The 23,640-nt window shown below is 33.3% G+C and overlaps 1 protein-coding gene across 1 annotated transcript; it reads left to right on the forward strand.

Moving 5' to 3' along the window:
• The first annotated feature begins 1,355 nt into the window (after positions 1 to 1,355).
• On the forward strand, positions 1,356 to 3,276 carry LOC127862732 (uncharacterized). The gene is made up of 2 exons (XM_052401994.1): positions 1,356 to 1,541; positions 1,939 to 3,276. The coding sequence occupies exons 1-2, from the start codon at positions 1,426 to 1,428 to the stop codon at positions 2,759 to 2,761; spliced, it is 939 nt and encodes a 312-aa protein (XP_052257954.1). The 5' UTR covers positions 1,356 to 1,425; the 3' UTR covers positions 2,762 to 3,276.
• The last annotated feature ends 20,364 nt before the right edge of the window (positions 3,277 to 23,640 follow it).

The raw sequence follows: 23,640 nt of genomic DNA on the forward strand, positions 1-23,640 counted from the left end.
ATTTTGTTATGTTATTTTTTATTTATATAAAAAAATACATTTTGTACGGCCCTGCTCAGTTTGTAGTAAAAAGTTGTCTGCTACAAAATTTATTGAAAAATAAATAAATAAGGATACACATTGAAATAAACAGGATTTGTAAGTAAAATGTCTGAAAACACATATGGTTTCAATATTGTTTGGGATGATTTAATTGAAGAACAAGTTAAACCAGTTGAAATGACTTATGAACAGTTTAAAAACGAATTTGGTTTTGATGCAGCTGAAATTGTTGATGAGTTTACACCTTTTGCAGATCCCATGCTCAATAACTTAGCAGGTGGCCAACCTTTAATTAATGATCAAAGTTTTGAAACAAATGAAACTCCAAATTTAAGTCTTGAAAGTCCCTTGGTTCAAAATGAATTTAAAGACATAAATGTTTCCGATGTTCAACAATTCATCAAAAATGAAGAAAATAAAAACACGGCCAAAAAAACTTTGAACGACACCAACAAGTTCAAACGTTTCCTTGCATCGCGTGGCGAATACAGAGAAATGCACCATATTGAAGTTGATGTTCTTGACGACTACATTTCCACCTTCATATTATCACTTCAAAAATCCAATTGCACCGAATATGAGCCCACTAGTATTCGAGGCATCCTTGGCAGTCTTGACAGAAAACTGAAGAGGCATCGTTTTCCATACTCGATAATGGCTGGCAGTGGGCCCCAATTTTCTCTGACTAGACAGACCTATAATGCCAAGAAAAAAAGCTTAAAGAAACAGGTAATCCATAATGCCATAAATGTTCAGACAAAAAAATGTGGGTACCCACACTCAAACTTCCAGGATTTTTTCCAATAAGCATTACAGTACTGTAGTCCAAGTAAAAAAGTAATATACCCTGACCCATCTGATTGTATTGTTTTTTAAGCCTTGAGCGAGAAAATATTAAATAACTAATAATAAACAACTGTGACAATTATGATCATTGTTTATGTTATAATAAAAATGCAGCAGTTGATGATGGGTACATTACATGTAGCACATAATGTACAATTAAATAAATCAAAACAAAATGTGTATGTTATTTTTCTGTATTCATGTGTCAATTTATTTAAACAAAGCCCCCTTAAGATGTGTTAACATTCATTGTATTTTACCTATGTTTTTTCTTCTTTAATTAGGCACCCATAAAAGGTACCTTCGAAATAAAAAAAGATTAATTTTCCCAATTCCCAGATGAAAAATTCCCAAAAATTAAGATTAGCGTGCGGGTATGAAAAAATACAAATATTTTTTCAAAATAAACAAAGAGCTGTTTTACTGTTGTTGACCTTTAAAAAAGAAGAAACAAACAAACAATAAAACTTTTTACATAAGGGTAGAGGGAACAGGCCATGTGAAGCAGCACCACTAACCGATGGAGAGCTTGAAGTCATGTGGCAGAAAGGTGTCCTTGGATCTCACAGCCCAACAGCGCTGGTGAACACTCTTTGGCTCAACAACTGTCTGCACTTTGGCCTAAGAGGCACTAAAGAGCAGTACAATCTGAGGTAATAAAGTTGAAGTTGTCCACAATCTGAAAAATGGAAAAATCATTTAAATAGCCATAAATAAAATAGTTATTAACATTATAAACCAGGTGTTGATTTGTTTTGATAACGTTTCAAGCACAAATATGCCATGCATTTGTTTGCAACACTTACATTTTCCGTAATTTACCCGCCATTTATAAACAAGAAATATGTTTTAAAAAATGAATTTACTATTTATAAATGCAATAATGGCCAAAATAATTTGTTTTTCACAACTAAAATCAAATTTTAGTACTTAAACTATTCTAGTTTTTCCCCATTGACACCAAACCTACCATATTGAGATGTTAGGTTGTTTTTTTCAAAATTGCAAACTGATGTTAATTTTTAACACAATTAATTGCAAATTATACAGATGGGGTGACATTACATTGAAAGCTGCTGTTGATGGAACAGAATATTTGGACTATAACGAACGGCAGACAAAAACCAGAACGGGTGAAAATGTGGCAGATGTGCGAAGAGTGACACCTAAGATGTTTTCAACTGGAAAAAATGATTTGAGAAACCCTGTTGAAATTTATAAACTGTATTCGCAGAAGCGGCCCACTGGTTTTTCGGGACCCGAAGACCCTTTCTTTTTGGCACCGAACACAGTTTTTGGAAAAGATGCTTCCGGGACTAGTGGTGAGGGAGAGGTTACTTGGTTTATCAGACAAAGGGTTGGGATGAACAAAATGGGAAAAATGTTGAAAACAATGGCAAATGATGCTGGATTACAAGGGAACAAACGATTAACAAACCACTCTACCCGGAAACATCTAGTTCAAAAACTGAGGGAGCACAATGTCCCACCAACGGATATTATGGCAATAACTGGGCATAAAAATGTGCAGTCGATTATTAATTATTCTTGTGTCAGTGAAGAGCAACAAAAAAAATGCTCAAACATACTTGCCTGTCACACTCCACGTGCAAATAACATCAGCAGCTCTACCGCCTCTACATCTCGTATAGCCCATACTGCTACCTCTACCACAGACAGTTTTGATTCCTTCCCTCAAACGTCCAACTGCCCCGAGATGCAAAATTTCAATACACCCCACAACCCGATCAGCTTCCAACAGCAATTTGCTAGCTCGCTTCAATCACAATTTTCCGGAGCAACATTTCACATTGCCAACTTCCATGTTCACAACTACTTTACTCGCAACGAACACGACAATACACATAAATAAATCCACAATGAACGAAACAGTGCCAAGCATCACATTTGTATTCATCTTGATTCCTCCACTTTTTTGAAAATGTGACCAGTAAAGGTCATGACCGCATATGTTACACGCGTGTTGCGCATTGCTCTATAATTAGAAATGTTCAATATCACTACGCATATGTATTACTAGTATATTTCATTTTTGTTAATTTTGAAGTGTTTTGTTATAGCAAGTGTTTTTGTTAAAGGTATTGAATTATTTGAAATATTCGTAAACAATAAATATTGTTGATATTTCCATTATCGTTTATTTCTTTACATAATTCTCGAACTATTTTTTTGAATTTTACAGGTGTTAGCAGTTCATAACAAACAAAAACAAACAATCGTTCGCTGTGTTTCATTGTTTTTGAAGTTTCCAAACATGCCACGTTTGTTTATTATCTATCTTGTTTAGTAAAACTTCGATGGGATAAATAGAATACTAGGATTAGCGTTGAATACAGAGAAGTTTATGTTGCTCGGCTCGAACACCGAAAGCGCTCGCCAAGGCTCGCGCTCCCGGCGTTCTAAGCCTCGCAACATAAACTTCTCTGTATTCAACGCTAACCTAGTATTCTCTATATATTTTTCATACGCTATGTCATGAAGTTGTTACACGCATATCGTAAGCACAATAATACAAGGTCACCAATGAAAGGAAACGTTGTGAAACTCGATTTTTTTGCATTAATAGACGAGCAACAAAAAATATACTATTATACATGATTGTTTCCCTGTTAAACATGATGTTTATTTAAATACTTTGAATTAATGAAACTGTGATTAAATTTATGTTCACAAACACGAATATATTTAAACAGAACAACGACCATTTATTTTAAACAAAATCAGACCAAACAAGTATGCTTATGTTGATGACCTGGGCAGTATTTTTTTCATACTCCTCCTGAGTACTATGGGTAACACAAATGAAAATGAGAATATATAATAATTTATAAATAATATTCATAACATAATACATTATAATATTACCCCTTAAATATCAAAACGTTTTCAAAATTGCTTAATAGCAGTGAACTTTAATTTGATCGCAGAGGGATAATAAATTTACGCGTGTTATCGGTTTGAATAATTTTAATAATTTTGTTAGTCGTTATATGATCACCCAAGTGATGGGGATAGAAAAGCAGTACGTTAAAATGTATTACAAAAACATTAAAACTACAATTCGGTTTGATCAACGCTTATATGTATATATTGGCAATTGGTCACTTGCCTTAAATAAAGGACCAACTCCTTGAATATAATGAGAATGCAATACTGCTCCAGCAGCTGGAGTTTCCCTATTTTATATTTAATATAACCGAAAGCTGTAGCTTCCAAAAAGAGAAAATGCAATGAGAAGAAACATGTGCAGATGTACGTGTATGTGATTCTGACGTAAGACAGTTTGTTATCTTAAACTTCTGAGTTTTGCGATTTTAATTTCTTCGAGTATTGACCGATCATACACAATAATTATAGACAGAAACTGATTCACACAAAAATAAATAAATATAACACATTTCAAGCATGTAACCTCATAACTAACGTTTTATTTCCCTAACAGAAGGGTAAGTTTTTATCAATAATCTATTCTCTGAAGAGCGTATTGGTATTAACGACGTATTAGCAATCTGCTATAGATCTATTTATATGTATCGCGGTTTGAAGCGTTCATTTTTTATTGTGTTTTCTCTCTGACAGGCGTTACTTGTTTGATTTATTTTTTAGCAATCACATAAGCAACCTAGCTATGTAATATGGATCTTTTACACCCATAATTGCTGCTTCTTCCTGTATTTGCGCGATGATGATCTGAAATATTAACTGCATGACGCTATATTCTTAAATCTTTTTCTATAAAGAAGGAATGTAGTTGACACTTGTTCGTAGTTTCATTTCATCGTTCCTCAAAAAGTTGTAACTCTCTTGCGCTGGTATCTTTCCTACCATTGAGTAATTAGATGGTAATTAAATTGAATACGTTTTAATTCCCTTTTATTATTGTTTAATTGGAGTTACAATGCTATGAGGTTAAATTTTATTTACACTAAAATGTATCATGAATTTTGCTGGGCCAAGTGTGAGGTTGAGCGCTCTAAAACCGGTTTAAACCCCCAAATGATTTGCATTGACCGTTCCAAGGCGGTGACCCCAGCTTTATTCTTATATTTGTTTATGTTGTTTTGTATGTTTCTGTTTTGTGCTGTTTTATAATGTTTAGGCAATCTGTCACTTGCCTTAAATAAAGGACCAACTAATTGTATATAATAAGAATTCAATACTGCTCCAACAGCTGGTGTTTCACTTCTTTATGTTGAATTCGCCCTTGTACGGAAACGTATACGGTACACCTCGATAATATGGTCATGCCGGATTAATTTATATCGACTTACTGTGAAATGGTAATGGTATGTGACTATGTCGACATAGTTTTTTTAGGTTTTTCCCTCTTAATTTTACTCGCCATAACGACTAAAGTTTAAGTCTCAACGTTAATGTTTCCAGCATTTCCCGAAAAAATATTTTATCGACATTTACTAGGTTATCACACCAATACACTTTTGACGATATATTTCGTCATATATGTATCGACATATCCATATGTTTTATCTATGTTTTCATGAGTCATGTCGACATCCTGTGATCCACGCAGATATTATTCAAACATTTTTTAAACAACGCCCTTTGTCCACTTAAATTTTATCGACTCGTCTTCATATTATATAAAAGCTGTCACCGGGACGCAGAAAATAATACAACAAGCAATCCATCATTCAGTTATATCGACATATAAACATTACGTTACTGGCAAGTAATCAATATATATGTCGTCCTAGAGTAAACAACGCAGAAATAGTTAAATATGCAGGGCGGCTAAAGGATAAAATACAGATTTAGGCTGTTATGCCAACATGCGGATTCTTTAAGTCTTATGGAAACGTATATGGTACACCCTGATACTGTGATGATGTCAACATTCTATGACGACATGATATGAAAAAGTTGTCATGTCGTCAAAAATAACTCATCGTGTCGACTAAAACTACGATGGCAAGTCATTTACAAAAGAGCATGACGCCTAAAATTATGTTGATTTGTCGACATAATATTAGTTGTCAAGACTTAAACAACCCGCATGTTGGCATAAGAGCCTAAATCTCTGACGATATTTTATCATTTAGCCGTCTTGTAAATTTAACTATTGCTGTGTTGTTTACTGTATGACGGAATATATCTTGATGACTTGCAAGTAACATAATGTTGACATGGCGATATAACTGAAAGAGTCGATATAATTTATATGGACAAAGGGCGTTGTTTAAAAGTTATGGTAGCGTTTATGTACGGAAACGTATATGGTACACCCTAATAATGTGGTCATGCCGGAATAATTTATACCGACTTACTGTGAAATAACATGGTATGTCGACATAGTTTTGTAGCTTTTTCTACCCTATTTTTACTCGTCATAACGACATTAAGTTGAAGTCTCGACGTAAATGTTTCCGGCTTTTCCCGAAAATATATTTGGTCGACATGATCTAAGTCGACAGATTTACATAATTTTTGACGTCATGCTCTTGTGAAAATGACTTGCCATCATAGTTTTAGTCGACACGATGAGTTAATGTTTTAAGCAATGACACCTTTTTCATATCATGTCAGCATAGAATTTTGACATCATCACATTATTGCAACATTGGTTCATGACTTGCGGCGTCGAACAGATGTTTAGTTTCTGGTATATTCTTTTGAAACACGCATGGCCTCAGACAGTCCATTTTTACATCAGGAATGCTTGGTATAAAGGTAAAAATAACATTTGCAAACAATAAATATTAATGTGTTCGTTGGATTTTATGGGCATTTAGAGAGCTTAAATCTCGATTGATTCGTTTAGATATTTCTCTTTAACTAATACATGCATAACGTGTGTTTAACAACTCACATTTTTTTTTATATTGCAGATTTGTGTCTTAGTGGCACTGAGGTTTTTCATTTCGGCTTCCTTGCGAATTGGAAACCATTGATCGTATTCAAGAGAGATACTTTGTAAAGAAACCGCAGTTTGGGTGTAAAGATGACTTCATACCCGTCCTAGAACATGTGTGTGAAATGCAGCGGGAGCAACTGCCAGTTCCTGAATCGATTAAAAGTGCGACTTCTTTGTTCTTGGCCTTCACTGAAATATTGGATGGTTACTAATTTCATATGCACAATTATATGCTTAAAAATTGGTTATACTTTGCAAATTTAATTGTTAAGTTAGTTTAGTTCAAGTAAGTTTCGTGTCTAGTTTTATTTACAATGTTTCGATAAGCAACATAAATTGATATTCTTGTTATTTGAATTGATCTTGACGTAGTTAAACGTTGTTATTTTGTTTGCTAAAAAAATTCACTCATATTGTTGTACACATTTACAGACATTGCAAACTTGGCAAAAAACAGATTCACAATGTTCTTCATTTCATTGTTAGATTGCAAAAGAATGAATGAAACGTTACTAATTGTTTGAAAACATGGCGCACATTTAGTTATGAAATCCTCGTAAATTGTGGAATATTCCTTTTAAAATATGGTTCTTTTAAAAGATTTATTAACATTTTATTTCAAACTTCATATATTAAACAAAACGACTATTGTAAATATTATATTTAATATTAACACTGTCGCAAATATATGATATGTTTATTTTGTATTTTCTTACTTGATTTTCTGTTCCTGAAACTCCAGTGTATATAGTACATGTTTGAAATAAATGTTCATACTGCAATTAGATTTTTATTTTTTTAAATGGTCAAATAATTCGTTTTTGAGGAAATGAAAATTATTCAAATGTGACACAAAATTGGATTATTTGTAGATCAATTTTAGGGCTAGTTAATGTGATCGGTTTTTCTTCTTTGTCCGTCAAAATTTGCACTAAAGCGAAATCACCTACTCAGCTGTGTCAATAATACCAAAACATGAACAGTCTTCAAAGATAGTAAGGTTGTAGTTTGCTTTTATTTTTACATATTATGTCCACATCGCACATTACTTATCAAAATATTTTTAAAAATTTGAAATATTTGTTTACGAGCCGGTATAGTTTTATATGAGTTGTGATACACGTACCCTTTGACTAGATTGGTCTATGGTATGACCCAATATATATATATATATATATATATATATATATATATATATATATATATATATATATATATATATATATATATATATATATATATATATATATATATATATATATATATATATATACACTCAACTGGATTATTAAAAGCGAATTATGCATTTAATCGCCAATTTTACGTGCAGTCATCATTGTAAAACGACAAAAATGCACGGCGAATATTTAAGTAACGATTGACTTTAATAACATTTTATTTTTCTTGCAGTTTATTACATAATTACAATTGCCCTATGTTTCACTAGTGTACATTATTCTGATTGGCTATAGTATATCATTTGACTGGGCTTTAATATTCAATGAAGCGAGTTGCCTCCACGAAGCGCATGAGGAAATCAAGCGTGGGACAACTTGGTTAAATTATACCATGTGCGACATGCACACAGTCAAAATTGCGTACTGTAAAAGGGGCGCCTACTTAATTCATGCACGAATAAATCCCAAATTATATTGTATTTTAGCCAAACCATTGAAAACATATGCACAATGATAATCGTAATTGCATGTATAAGAATTGAAACGCTCTTTTCTTCGCTTCATCGATGTAAGTAGGTTAGTTTTGGTATTTAAGTCGGCTTTATGCAAATTAGTTCCTCACACAAAACATGCACATTTTCAACTAGAGATAACTAAACATCTTACATTTAAAAGACCGGAAAGCGCGTTCAAAATAACACTTTAATAGCTGCAGTGAAGTATCAAGCAGATACATAATGGTGAGCATTAATATACGATTCGATAAAAACTTTATTCAGATTTAACAAAAGTTGACCTTCAAATCTTCGCATAGAAGCTAATAATTTAAATTATAAATCTCTAATTCTAAATATCAAATTTAAAAAGATGATTTATAAAACAACATAACAGCTAATGAGTTTCAAACTGTTCTTCAGTATTTATTCAGAAAAAGTAAGACAAATGAAAACAAAGTTAAGGACATATCACTTTCTGAAATGGTCAGAAGTGAGTGGGGTAATGTAAAACAATAATTCTTTATATTAAACTTGTATTATGAAGTTTGGAACAATGTGCACAATTAAAATAACATATTCTTCAGTGATACATGAACTAGTTCTAATGAAATCTCTCAAAAAGAGTATAAAATAACATGTTTTCACCTTATGAACCACTTTCTTCTTGGGCTTTGAAAGTCCTTATTTTCTTGTTTTGCTCATAAATCCGTTAACACCAGCTGGAACCTACACTACTGTAGTAGATAATGTTAGAGTATTATTATATATTACACACTAGAAACACTGAAAAAGGGATACTTTTGTGCAAGAAAAAAATGTAAAGAACTAGAGTAAAAAAATAGTACACTTGAGCAAAAATGTGTTTGTCAAAAACACTATGTCCCCTTCTGCGCCGCTTTGAAGCTATATATTTGACCTGTAACCTTCAAGGATGACCTTGAACTTTCACCGCTCAAAATGTGCAGCTCCATGAGATACACATGCATGCCAAGTATCAAGTTGATATCTTCAATATTGCAAAAGTCATGGCAAATGTTAAAGTGTGACGCAAACAAACAAACCAACAGCGCAAAAACAATATGGAAAATTAAAAAGTATGATGGGCCAAAAATGATAATTTAAAAATGAAAGATACATAAATATTGAAAAAATGTTAATAAAAACCCTTTAATTGTATAGCGTATGTTAATATTATAAAGATAATGATATATCAATGTGTTTGTTAAAGTGATATTTTACACTGTTTCCAAAAGTTTCAATCAAATTTATATTTGTCATCCTGGTCAACCATACTTTTCCCAACTATTTTTAGACTCAAGTTGTTTACATTTTTTTCTTACAAAAAATGATCGTGTTTTTCAGTGTTATTAGTGTGTTATATTTAATCATACTCTCACATTATCTTCTACGGTAGTGTAGGTTCCAGCTGGTGTCAATTGATTTATGAACAAAAAATAAATAAATAAGGACTAACAAAGCACAAGAAGAAAGTGGTTTATAAGTTGAAATCATGTGATTATTTACTCTTTTTGAAAGATTTCATTAGAACTGATTCATGTATCACTGAAGTATATGATATTTTAGTTCTGCATATTGTTCCAAACTTAATATAGAACGCTTATATGAGGAATTATTATTTGACATTACTCTAACCACTTCTGACTATTTCAGAACGTGATATGTCCTTAAACAACAAAAACAAGTAACACAAATAAGAGGGCTAAGAGGCACTGTGTCGCTCACCTGAGGGAATGAGATGAAATTAATTCAGAACATTTATATGACAAAGGCTGACTTCAAGTCGAGGTTAAGATCTTCCAAAGTATTTAATGTAAGCATATATAGAAAATTACCCGACCTGATTTTTAATACTGATTGACAAGAACCATTTTACAATACAAAAGTATCAAGGAAACATACGCTTTGACCAAAGTTCATGAAGATTGGGATAAAAATGCAACTTCTAGAGTTTTTACATGTTTACATTATAAACGAAAAGGAAACAGGGAAAACTGCTCCATCCCATGGCGGCCATTTTTGCCCCACCTATCAGTACCAATTTTGAACTTGTCTGAAAAAATCAGTAATACCAATTTTCTGACTAAGTTTCATAATGAAGAAAATCCGCTTCCGGTTTTGAGTGAGCATCAATTTAAAATGAAATTCTAAAAGCTAACAAAACGCGTGTGAGGCACACAAATAACATTTGTGAGTGATGTGAAGTTTATTGAACAGGATGTGACATGTAAAAAAAACAACGAGGTTTGTGACTTTGAGAAGGCCTTTCCTCAAGCTTTTGTATTTTTCTATTGACGGGTGCGGTGTGAGAAAGACCCTAGATATTGACATAATATGTGTATACACACATAGGTCATTGTGATTGCCATTGTCATTGTCATTGTCTGGCGCCTCCGTGACGCATCAATAAACATGTTAATAGTTCACCGTTACAGTAGCTAAAGTGAACAAGAGTGTTTAAGGGTTTATTGTGAATACTGTCCCGTTAATCCCGTGTTAGTTGTGAAATCATGAACAAACGCCAGCATTCATCTACTGCGAGCGAGTTAACAGACAATAGCTCATTAGACTCGTCTGTATTCGAAAGTTTAAAGGGGCAGAAGTCCAAGAAAGACTCGAAAAAAAAATTGAACATGAAAGTCCCAAGCAATAATCTATGGAAGTTTATTAATTCGCTCAATAGAATCGCGGCTCGAAGAGATTAGTTCCAAGTTGTCTATAGTCCTTACGAAAGATGACACCTCCATTATTCGTACCATGATTAAGGAAACGTTCGATGAAGTCAAAGATAAATTTTTGAGCTCAGTCGTCAAAAGGTTGGAAATCATTGAATGCAACATATTCGACCAGACAAAGGAAATTGAATCGGAACATTGTCAAATAACCAGCAAAGACAGAGAGCTACAAGACCTGAAAACAAAGCTAAATGACTCAGAAAAGCGTACTGCAGAAATGTTTAATGAGCACGAGCAGTATAGCCGTAGAAACAATTTGCGAATTACGGGTATACAAGGAGACAAAGAATTTCAGTCCTCAATAGCGTTGACTTAACAGGTGTCGTCCCTTTTAAGTTCCAAGCTTGGTCTGCGCGTTGAAAAGGAGGATATAGACATAGCGCATAGATAGGGAAATATCACCGAGAGAAGATCCGATCAGTCATCGTCAGGTTCATACGGCGCAAAAACAAAATCGGATGTAATGCGAAATGCAAAGCTACTCAAAGGTTCCGGTATTTTCTTGAATGAAGACCTGACAAAGTTGAACGCTGAAGTTAGGCTGAAGGACCCCGCGACGATGGAGCGAGCGTGGTCGTTCGATGGAAAGCTTTATGCACGCTTCAGAGGTAAAGAGCGCTCTGAGAAAATCGATTACGAACATTTTCAGACGTGGCTCAACAAAGCATGGCCGAAGGCGGTAGCTTCACTATCGAACGCCAGCAGGGTTTCAGCTAGCACAAATCGAAGCCGGTAACATAGGGCCCTCCGTGTTAGAACTGACGGTGTGTTTTGTGTTATATCATTAACAGTCTATATTCACGTATTTGTAATACGTATGCAAACCAGTTTAATCATGACATTGTAACTAGATCACCCTGATACGTGTGTTGTCTGTTTTTTATCCTGTTGTTTTCTAGGTTTTTTATTGTTTGTAATTTCCTAACTTAAGTTCTTTTTTCTCTCTCTCTAATGCGATAAAGATACGTACTTTTTTAAGCATATCATACTTATATAATCCATCTCAATCTACGTCTATTGTTATAAGAAACAATCTCATACGGTGTAAGTTCACACACGCAACGTACGCACGCATGTACAAACACACACACACGCTTGCGCGTGCGCGCACACACACACTTACACACCCATCCACACGCAAACATGCAAGTAGTAGTAATATATACTTTTATATTTGCTCATTTAGAGGCCTAGATATACTTATGGGGAATATAGCGTGATAAAACAATTACCCATAATATGCCATTGTACAATATTATAGTTGTAAAACATTAGTAGTTTGTTTATGTATGCATATTAGTATGGACCGAGTAGTATTGTATCTTCGTTAAGTCGACAGGTGTCATGGTGTTGTTTTTCTTGTTGTTGTTATTGTTATATGACACAGCCCCCTTTTTTGGTTACAGTGTAAATCGAGTACTAACGACTCGAAACACATAAGCTGTAAACATTTTACAAACACACACTTTACACATACGCACGCGTACTCACACACCAACGCACGTGCACAGATGCGCGCGCGCACACACACACACACACACACACACACACACACACACACACACACACACGCACGCACGCACGCACGCACGCACACACACACACACACACACATGCAAGAAGTAGAATATATTTCTTTTTCAACATTTAGAGCATATACGTTTACTCTATTGCAGTTTTTACAGGTCTTTGTTTGGACTGAATCGCCTTGTAGATAGCTTCTTTTGTTTAGTTTCTGTTTTTTCAATAATTTTGAGAACATCTTACACCTGATGATTACTTATGAATAATAACAATATATTATTCTTAGTGAGTTTTTCCTTACATGTACCTTGTTGTATCTACTTTCAAGTTGAATAAAACTGAAACCAAGGTACAAAGATTAATATAACACTTTTTCTCCCCAAGATATTCTTCTTCATTGAAGAAGAATACATAAGTAGAAATTAAAGGATATGTTCTACCTTTATAACATGTTTACTTTTTTAAAATGCTTGTTCAATTATATAAAAGTATTATTTCTCCTATTGTACATTTTTGATAATGCTTCCTTTTTTGATTTCGCGGGAAGCGTTCTCAATTTTTCGTTTTTTATCATGTAGAGGAAACTCTTTGCTACTGACAATTTAAAAAAAATGTTCATATTATTATCCAATCTAAATGTATAATATATCTAAACTTTATTTATACAAATATTGTTACCTGGTAAATATAAAATCCGATACAACAGGCTAGGCTGGATCTATTTTTAATCACTTCAGATTTCTTGCAACACTTCAAAACCACTGGAATAGAACCATGTTTACAATCGGACCACTCGATAATTACTTTAAACTTAACCTTTAGTAACTTTCCTCACATACCAGGTCTTTGGAAACATAATAGTTCTTTACTGTCAGACATTATGTATGTACAGGAAATAAAAAAAAAAATTTTATGATATTAAACTTCAAAACGCAATACCCATTTATAATTATCAAAATACAAACGATATTCCCGACAGTGAATTACAGTTTACGATAAGTGATCAACTTTTACTAGAAACCCTGCTTCTGGAATGAAGGGGCAAATCTATTTCATATGGGTCTTATAAAAAAGAGAAACAAAACTTATAGAAAGCAAATTATTAACAAGAATTAAAGTGTTGAAAGAAAACTTCCTAGATGAAAACTCTGAAGAAAATTTGAAAACTGAAATAAATAATATTCAGAGCACACATTTAAAAGGAAACATGCTAAGATCTTACTTTCAGTGGACTTTACAAGGTGAAAAGCCATCTAGATATTTGTGTAGCCTTGAAAAAAATAATGCAATAACAACATCAATATATAAACTAAAAATGAAGATGATAGTGAAATAACTGACTAAACCGGTCTCCTAAATTCAATAGCATCGTATTATCAGTCTCTTTATAAACAAAATAATTATTGCAGTAATGAAAATTTTAATAACTATGTAATAGACATAAATTGCCCAAAAGTAAACCAGAGTGAGTCCATTTTTATCGAAGGTATTATAACTTTAGAGAAAGCTTTAACTGTTTTAAAAAAGATGTCAAATAATAAAAGCCAATGCAGTTCTGGCTTCAGTGCAGAATTTTATAAAATGTTATGGAAAAAATTTGTACTTTTATTGTCAGATCCTTATAAGTGTGGTCATTTATCTATAACACAAACTCAAGGTATCATAACCTGTATTCCAAAGGGTGAAAAATCTAGGCTTTATATGAAAAAATTGCGTCGAATTACTCTATTAAATACTGTTTATAAAATTGCCTCTGGAGTAATAGCTAACAGATTTAAATTATTTATTGACAAGTTAATTCATAACAACCAGACAGGTTTTATTAAAGGGAGATACATAGGGGAAATACTAGGTTAATTTATGACATTATACACTTTACTGAAGAAAACGAGATCCCAGGCTTACTTCTCTAATTGATTTTGAAAAGGCGAACGATTCATTGGCCTGGTCCTTTGTACAAAGTACACTTTCTTTCTTTAATTTCGGTCCTGACATAAAACGTTGGTTTGAGGTTTTATATAAAGATTCTAAATCAGCCGTTTCTCAGTGTACTTATCTAACTTTTTCCCTATTGAAAGGGGCTGCAGGCAAGGAGATCCACTCTCATGTTACATTTTTATCCTCTGTGCCGAAGTTTTGTCACTTGTATTGAGAAATGACAATAATATAAAAGGTATAACCATTCAGGGAACTGAACGTAAATTGACCCAGTTTGCTGATGATACTACTATTTTATAAGACGGTATCGAACAATCCCTAAATGAGACACTTACAATTGGAAAAGAAGAATTTTAACACATTAGCAAAATTGTGATTATAAAAACACTAATTGTGTCATTATTCAATCACCTGTTCATATCAATGCCCAACCAACCCATTACCATATTAAATTCAATAAAATCTTTCATTCTCAGTTTTATTTGGGATGGACACAGTAAAAAAAAGTTCACAACAATAGTTAAAGAACATGATGAAGGAGGTTTAAAATGATCAATTTGGATGCATTTATTCCAGCATTGAAACTTACCTGGCTACAAAAACTTCAATCCTTTAGTGGAAATTTGATAGACATCACAAAACTGTATTTTGATAAGTATAAACTCTTTAATTGCAGTTATCATTACGCTTGAAATACAGCTACTAGAATTTGAAATCCTTTTTGGGTAGATGTTTTAAAAAGCTTCTCACTTTATTGTAATAAATTGGATTTAAACACAGAAGAGATTCTATATTATCCACTTTTCTACATTCCAAACATATTAATAGGAAATAAAAGTATTTTCTTGAAATCATGGTTTTGATGCTGGAATTCATTGTATAGGGGATATATTTAAAAATGGAACCTTTATTCATTTGGATGAAATAAATAGAATGTATAATTTGAACATAAATTTCATTCATCGTTCATGGGTAAAAAAGCAATAGATGAGTTTTTGAAAAAAAAGTATCTTGTCCCACCTAAAAAATTATAAAACCCTTTTTGCCCCTTTTATTACAACTTTTACTGAAAAATGAATCTGGAGCAAAAAGACTATACATCATTATAAATAAAAATAATGAACAACCATCAGTAAAAGCAATATGGTGTACTTAACTTAATGTCACAATTTATGAAAAAGAATGGAATTACATATTTTAGCTCCCATTTTAATAACCAATGACGTAAAAGTGCAGTGGTTCCAATAAAGAATTACTCACAGAATACTTGGAACAAATAGTCTCTTAAATAAAATGAAATAAATTTCCATTTATTGATAAGACAACACACACTCCTTCAGTTATATCGCCATGTCAACATTTTGTTACTTGCAAGTCATCAAGATATATGCCGTCATACAGTAAACAACACAGAACTTGTTAAATTTACTAAACGGCTAAAGGATAAAATATTGTCAGAGATTTAGGCTCTTATTCCAACATGCGGATTGTTTACGTCTTGACAACATATCTTATGTCGACAAATCAACATAATTTTAGGCGTCATGCTCTTTTGAAAATGACTTGCCATCGTTGTTTTAGTCGACATGATGAGTTATTTTGACGACATGACACCTTTATCATATCATGCCGTCATAGAATGTTGACATCATCACAGTATCAGGGTGTACCATATACGTTTCCATATATATGGTACCCAAATAATATGGTCATGCCGGATTTGTTTATATCGACTTACTGTGAAATAACATGGTATGTCGTCATAGTTTTGTAGGTTTTCCCTTTTACTTTTACTCGCCATAACGACATTAAGTTAAAGTCTCGACGTAAATTTTTTGACGGACCAGAACCAGTTTCAAACAAAACTATACATATAGAGAAAACTGCCCCACCCCCTGAAAGCCATATTTTTCAACCGATCTTGACCATTTTCGAACTCGTCCATGATATCAATAAAACCAATATTCTGACAAAGTTTGCCCTTTGATGACAGGCACTATAAGGTATAACCTTTTTGGTTTCTGCACTCAGCAGCCACTAATAAAATTTGTATTATACAAATATAGAATTACCAAGATGCGCATATGGTCACATATGTATGTACGTACATACATTCATACATACATACATACATACATACATACATACATACATACAAACATACATACATACATACATGCATGCATGCATGCATGCACGCACGCACGCACGCACGCACGCACGCACGCACGCACGCACGCACGCAAGCACGCTCGCACGCACGCACACACACACACACACACGCACGTACGTACGTACGTACGTACGTACGTATGTATGTACGTATGTGACGGAAAAGTAGAGCGCTCCGTCCTTCAACAGCTTTTGGTCCTTTCAATGCATATGTCAACAAATTGGCTGCCCAGTGCTTAGCTCACATAAGCACTTTAGTCCTCATGGTGAAATGTGATAGACCTGTGTCCGTCGTGAACCTTTGCCTTGTGAACGCATTTCTTGTCCGATCTTCATGAAACTTGGTCAGGACATTTGTCCAATTTCATACCTCAACTGATTTCTAAACTGGTCATGTGGGGTCGAAAAAAAGGTCACTTGGTCAAAAAAAGAAAGACCTGGTGAATATGCTAGAAGTCACATTTACTTTGCCAAAATGTTTGTGTTAATGATATGTCGCTTCTTGAGTTCGAAACTAGTTCTGGTCGGTTGAAAAACATGGCCGCCAGGGGGCGTGGCAGTTTTCCGGCCATGGCTATACAGTTACCTTGAAAGGCACATTGTTTCCCAATCATGAAACTTGGTCAGAATATTGGTTTTATTGATATCATGAACGAGTTCGAAAATGGTCAAGATCGGTTGGAAAATATGGCTCTCAGGGAGTGGGGCAGTTTTCTCTATATGTATAATTTTGTTTGAAACTGGTTCTGGTCCGTAAAAAAACATGGCCACCATGGTGTCATTTACATATATTTTATGTAGTAAAAGAAGCTTGTGAACACCCTTAAAGTAACTTTTTTGGCAAATCATTATGAAACTTAGTCAGAAAATTGGTATTATTGATTTTTCAGACGAGTTCGATATTTGTACTGATAGGTGGGGAAAAAAATTGGCCGCCAGGGGGTGGGGTAGGTTTTTCTTTTTGTTTATAATGTAAACATGTGAAAACTATAGAAGTTGCATTTTTAGCCCAAACTTCATGAACTTTGGTCAGAACTTTTGTTTCATTGACACTTTTGAGTTTGAAAATGGTTCTGGTCGATCAGTATTAAAAACCATGGCTACCAGGGGGTCGGGTAATTTTCTATATATGCTTATATTAAATACTTTGGAAGACCTTAACCTTGACTTGAAGTCAGCCTTTGTCATATAACTGTTCTGAATTATTTGCACACGAGTTTAACTCGTCTTTCTTTTCATCTCATTCATTCTTGTTTGTGTTACTTGTTTTTATTGTTTATGGACATATCACTTTCTGAAATAGTCAAAAGTGGTTGAAGTAATGTGAAATAATAATTCCTTATATTAGCATTATATATTAAGCTTGGAACAATATGCAGAACTAAAATAGCATATTTTTCAGTGATACATGAACCAGTTCTAATGAAATCTTTCAAAAAGAGTATATAATCACATGTTTTCACCTTATAAACCACTTTCTTCTTGGGCGTTGTAAGTCCTTATTTATTTATTTTTGTTCATAAATCCATTGACACCAGCTGGAACCTACACTACTGTAGAAGATAATGTTAGAGCATGATTAATATAACACAAGAAACACTAAAAAATGGATCCTTTTTTGTAAGAAAAAATGTAAGCAACTGGAGTCTAAAAATACTTGGAAAAAGTATGGTTGACCAGGATGACAAATATAAATTTGATTGAAACTTTTGGAAACAGTGTCATACGCTATAAAATTAAAGGGATTTTATTAACATGTTTTCAATATTTATGTATCTTTCATATTATATTTTTTTAAATTATCATTTCTGGCCCACCATACTTTTTCAAGTGTACTATTTTTTTACTCAAGTTGTTTACATTTTTTTCTTGCACAAAAGTATCCTTTTTTCAGTGTTTCTAGTGTGTTATATTTAATAATACTCTAAAATCATCTACTACAGTAGTGTAGGTTCCAGCTGGTGTCAATGGATTTATGAATAAAACAAGAAAATGAGGACTTCCAACGCCCAAGAAGAAAGTGGTTTATAAGGTGAAAACATGTTATTTTTAACTCTTTTTGAAAGATTTCATTAGAACTGGTTCATGTATCACTGAAGTATATGTTATTATAATTGTGCACATTGTTCCAAACTTCATATATAATGCTAATGTTAATATAATGTATTATTGTTTTACATTACCCCACCCACTTCTGACCATTTCAGAAAGTGATATGCCCTTAACTTTGTTTTCATTTGTCTTACTTTTTCTGAATAAATACTGAAGAACAGTTTGACACTCATAAGCTGTTATGTTGTTTTATAAATCATCTTTTTAAATTGGATATTTAGAATTAGAGATTTATAATTTAAATTATCAGCTTCTATGCGAAGATTTGAAGCTCCACTTTTGTTAAATCTGAATAAAGTTTTTATTGAATCGGATTTAAATGCTCACCATTATAGTATCTGATTGATACTTCACTGAAGCTATTAAAGTGTTATCTCGAACGCGCTTTCCGGTCTTTTAAATGTAAGATGTTTAGTTGTTTCTAGTTGAACATGTGCATGTTTTTTTGTGAGAAACTAATTTGCATAAAGCCGAATTAAATACCAAAACTAACCTACTTACATCGATGAAGCAAAGAAAAGAGCGTTTCAATTCTTATACATGTAATTGCAATCATTGTAAAACGACAAAAATGCACGGCGAATATATAAGTAACGCTTGACTTTAATGGCATTTTATTTTTCTTGCAGTTGATTACATAATTACAATTGAACTATGTTTCACTAATGTACATTATTGACGATGCTGGAACAGCAGCGTCCAAGGTTTGATAACCAGTAAAAAAATTCTTCACAATTGCGACCTATGTAAAAGACCGAGCCAGTCCGATTGAGATAACTCGATTTTTCAGTTACTTCCCTTGGCATTCACCACTGCGTAGGAGATTGCTCGTTAATTTTCATTGATAACATTCTCCTAGCAGAGTTGTCGTTCGTGTTGATAAAGGTAAATATTAATAGAACAGCATATCCTGGGGAAACAGATTCAATAAGTGTATCAGAACGTTAATTTCAAATTAGTAATTTTACATCCATTTTATTTTTATGGACCAATGAAACAACTATATATTTTCCCTATTTTGTTTGATATTTGTTCTCATTTAGTAAATAAATTGCGAATAAAAACATGTAAAATAAACTTTTTACGTGATCACAAAACTAAAGAATGCGAACGATTTCGAACCTGCAAATTGTAAACGCTGCACTGCTATGATATATATAGATAAAACAACATTTCTTTGCGTAATTGTCGGTCCCGCTAGCGCAGTGGTAAGGACGTTCGCTTTTTCACCTTTACGACACCGGTTCGATTCCCGCTTCCGGCGCAATGTTATATTTTGTATGTTTTGTGGTCACAATTCCTGACAGTTGTTTTTTTCCGGAAAATCTCATCCCCCCCCCCCCCCCCCCCCCGCAGCATATAAAAAATTAAAAAGTATTTCAGTACAAAACAAATAGCTGGAAATTGCAGCTATCATTCAAAATTCGTCCCAACTGTCGTCAATCTAATCTTATAAGGTAGGAGTGCTAGACACACTCCGGGTCCCAACATAATGCAGCCTCAGCGCGGAGGTAACTTATTACCTTGGAAAAACACAAATACACACACTGGGTGCAGCCTAGGCGCGTATAGACAAGGCAACAAACTCAAGTGCGGGCACAATCATTTAAAATTTACATATTGAATACGATATTCTAACAGAAATTACACAACCACCTAAGTGTACATACCATGTTTGATATTTCGTTCGATTGTTAGATTTCAGCATATACATGTATAAGGTCATTTCGCTATTAGTTAACTTATCCATATGTTCGTGGGCGAACTCGGATAGTCAAGTGCTCATACGATTGAGCTCATATGGTCCGGCTATGTGCTCATACCTACTTTCGAGAATCATCATGAATGTATTGCCATACTAAATGAACAAGAATGTGACCCGCTTTCCAGATTCGCTCAATGGGTCATGTTACCCACGGGTACTACTTCCCCGTACCCCTAAACTTTTTTTCGTACCAAAAATGTTTCGTACGCAAATTTTTTTCGTACCAAATTTTTTTTCCTACCCAAAATTTTCGTACCAAAATTTTTTATCGTACCCTAATGTTCGTATCAACATACATAATTGTGGTGATATAGATAAACTTAAATTGATGTTTTATATCCATCCTCTTCAAAAGCATCGTCACACCAGCACTGCCAGTACTTTGATTCTGATTGACGGCATGTATAGTATATCATTTGACTGGGCTTAAATATTCAATGAAGCGAGTTGCCTCCACGAGGCGCACGAGGAAATCGAGCGTGGGACTACTTGGATTAATTATGCCATGTGCGACATGTAAACAGTCGAAACTGCGTATTGGAAATGGAGGCGCTTACTAAATTCATGCACGAATAAATCCCAAATTAAATTGTCTATTAGCCAAACCATTGAAAGCATATGCACATGCAGAATGATAATGACTGCATGTATAATTGGCGACTAAGTGCATTATTCGCTTTCAATAACACATTAATAATCCGGTTGAGTATATATATATATATATATATATATATATATATATATATATATATATATATATATATATATATATATATATATATATGTATATATATATATATATATAAATACTATCGCGACCGTTGGGCGAAGCCGAAATCCAGTTTTGCAGAGTTAAGTCGACCTCGACCATTATGGCGAAGGCGACTTAATTCTCGTAATTAATTATTAATTATCTGTCGACGATTACGGTTTGAAACTTTGTACATTGATACAGTTCGACCTAGCAAATATTTAAATACATTTGAAGACGTTTTCAAATGTTAAATGAATTTTTCATGATTTTTTTTTTAAATAAATATGTATATGGTTATAAAATCCAGGCTTAGGGCGAAATTTAAAATATGTGGAATTTATTCTCCAAAACTAATAATATATGCTGTGGGTTTGACCCTGTAAAGATTGTTTTTCGAACGCCGCCTTTGATAGTGCAGTTTATATAACGTTGGTTAGTTGATTTAGGCTTAAGAAATACATTTCAAAATTTCGACTTGTCCAAAAACACAGAGTTTTCTTTTCTAAACCGGAAACCGCTACGCAGTGAATGTTAGCAATCATAGCACCTTAATGTTGCTTTTGAGTAAAAATTCATGCATTACTGTTCTCAATGGTTAAGTTATTTTATTCAAATTTAAACAATATAAATACGACAACGCCATAATAAAATAACCACAACCGGTTTAGTCTTATTGTTGATCCAATTTCAGATTGATTGCGAGAAAATGATATAATTGGTACTATTTAATACTTTCTAGTGATGATGAATGTTTCTCCCTTGATTATTTTATGCAATTTCATAATTGTTGTGTTCTGGATTCATTAAAACGAATATGCTGCACTGTCACTTTATTATATGAAGGGCAATATTATGACAGTTTAAGCATCTTCTCTTACATTTGATGTTTTTATTTGTTAAAGAAATAGCATTATGTCGAAATATGTGAACGCATCTTTCTTTTGCCGCCGAAAAAGAATCTCATTATAAACCATATGTAATCGATTTAATGTTCATTCTTATGAGTTTTGGATTATTAGAGTGCTATACTGCCAGGCAGCTTGAGTTTCACCCCCTTACATTTCATAAATAGAAGACAATACAAATATCGACATATCAACAAATAATGAAGTAAAATTACAAAAACCGTTGAACCTGTATTAAGCAGCCATCTATGGGAAGCAGCAGATCTGACCAATTAGTGCAGGTGGCTGCTTAACAGAGGTGCATTTGCACTATATAAGGTCATTTTGGAAATCAAAATTGTGCTTGCTTATGACAAGTGTTTGAAAACAGAGGTGGCTACTAACACAGGTTGTACTGTAGTTATTTCAAACGTATGAATTTTCAAAGATTAGAACGTCTAAATGTGTAACTGTGTCCTAAATAATGTGTATGGTATCGCCGTATTGTTGTACAAAATGCATAATTTATAGTATTCATAAATAAACATTAAAATTAAGAAAAAATCAAAGCAGGTAATACAAACTATTGCTTTCAATGATCATGTTTTCCACAAATATACACTCTAAGACAATGCACAATTTTACACAAAAATACTGCAACATGCTTAAATTGGCAATAATTTCTAACGCTTTATTAATCTGTAAAGGATTTTAAACACACATGGTAGGCATATATTCAATTCACGAAACTAGTTCCATTATAGTTTGCGCATGTGTTAATTTCCAGCATTAGGTAGAATTTTCTCGAGTATAAAGCATTGAGACAATCAGTTTACCTTGTATAGGTGGTATTTCTAGGTTTTATTGTAAATTATTTTATATAAATAGGATATTGATAATATGATTTATTGTTCATAGTATTAAGTGTTTGTTTTTTCCTTATTAGTAGACTTCTACGCTTCTCTCCGGGATATTCACAAATATGCATTAAACACGTAATCAAACCAGTATTATGTCTAAATGTCTGAACTCGTATTCCTTTCTTCTAATTTCAATCAATGTTATCCAAATGAAAGATCTACAATCACAAAGGTATTCAAATAAAAACATTGTATTTACTGCATGTAAATAGATTTAATTCGGAACTCGCACGCTGTGGGTTTTTTCGATTTCTGAGCGCACGGGAGGTACAAACATTGTCATTAATACAGTAATGACCAGTAACGTCGATATCCGATTTGCTTCCCATTCAGTAGTGGATAATACGTATTTAAACGACAGT

The sequence above is a fragment of the Dreissena polymorpha genome, chromosome 1 (genome assembly GCF_020536995.1).
Source record: "Dreissena polymorpha isolate Duluth1 chromosome 1, UMN_Dpol_1.0, whole genome shotgun sequence".
Classification (NCBI taxonomy): domain Eukaryota; kingdom Metazoa; phylum Mollusca; class Bivalvia; order Myida; family Dreissenidae; genus Dreissena; species Dreissena polymorpha.

Coding starts and splice junctions, on each gene's coding strand:
- LOC127862732 (XM_052401994.1), top strand. CDS start 1,426: ATGTGGCAGAAAGGTGTCCTTGGATCTCACAGCCCAACAGCGCTGGTG. Junction 1,542..1,938: donor AAAGAGCAGTACAATCTGAG/GTAATAAAGTTG, acceptor CAAATTATACAG/ATGGGGTGACATTACATTGA.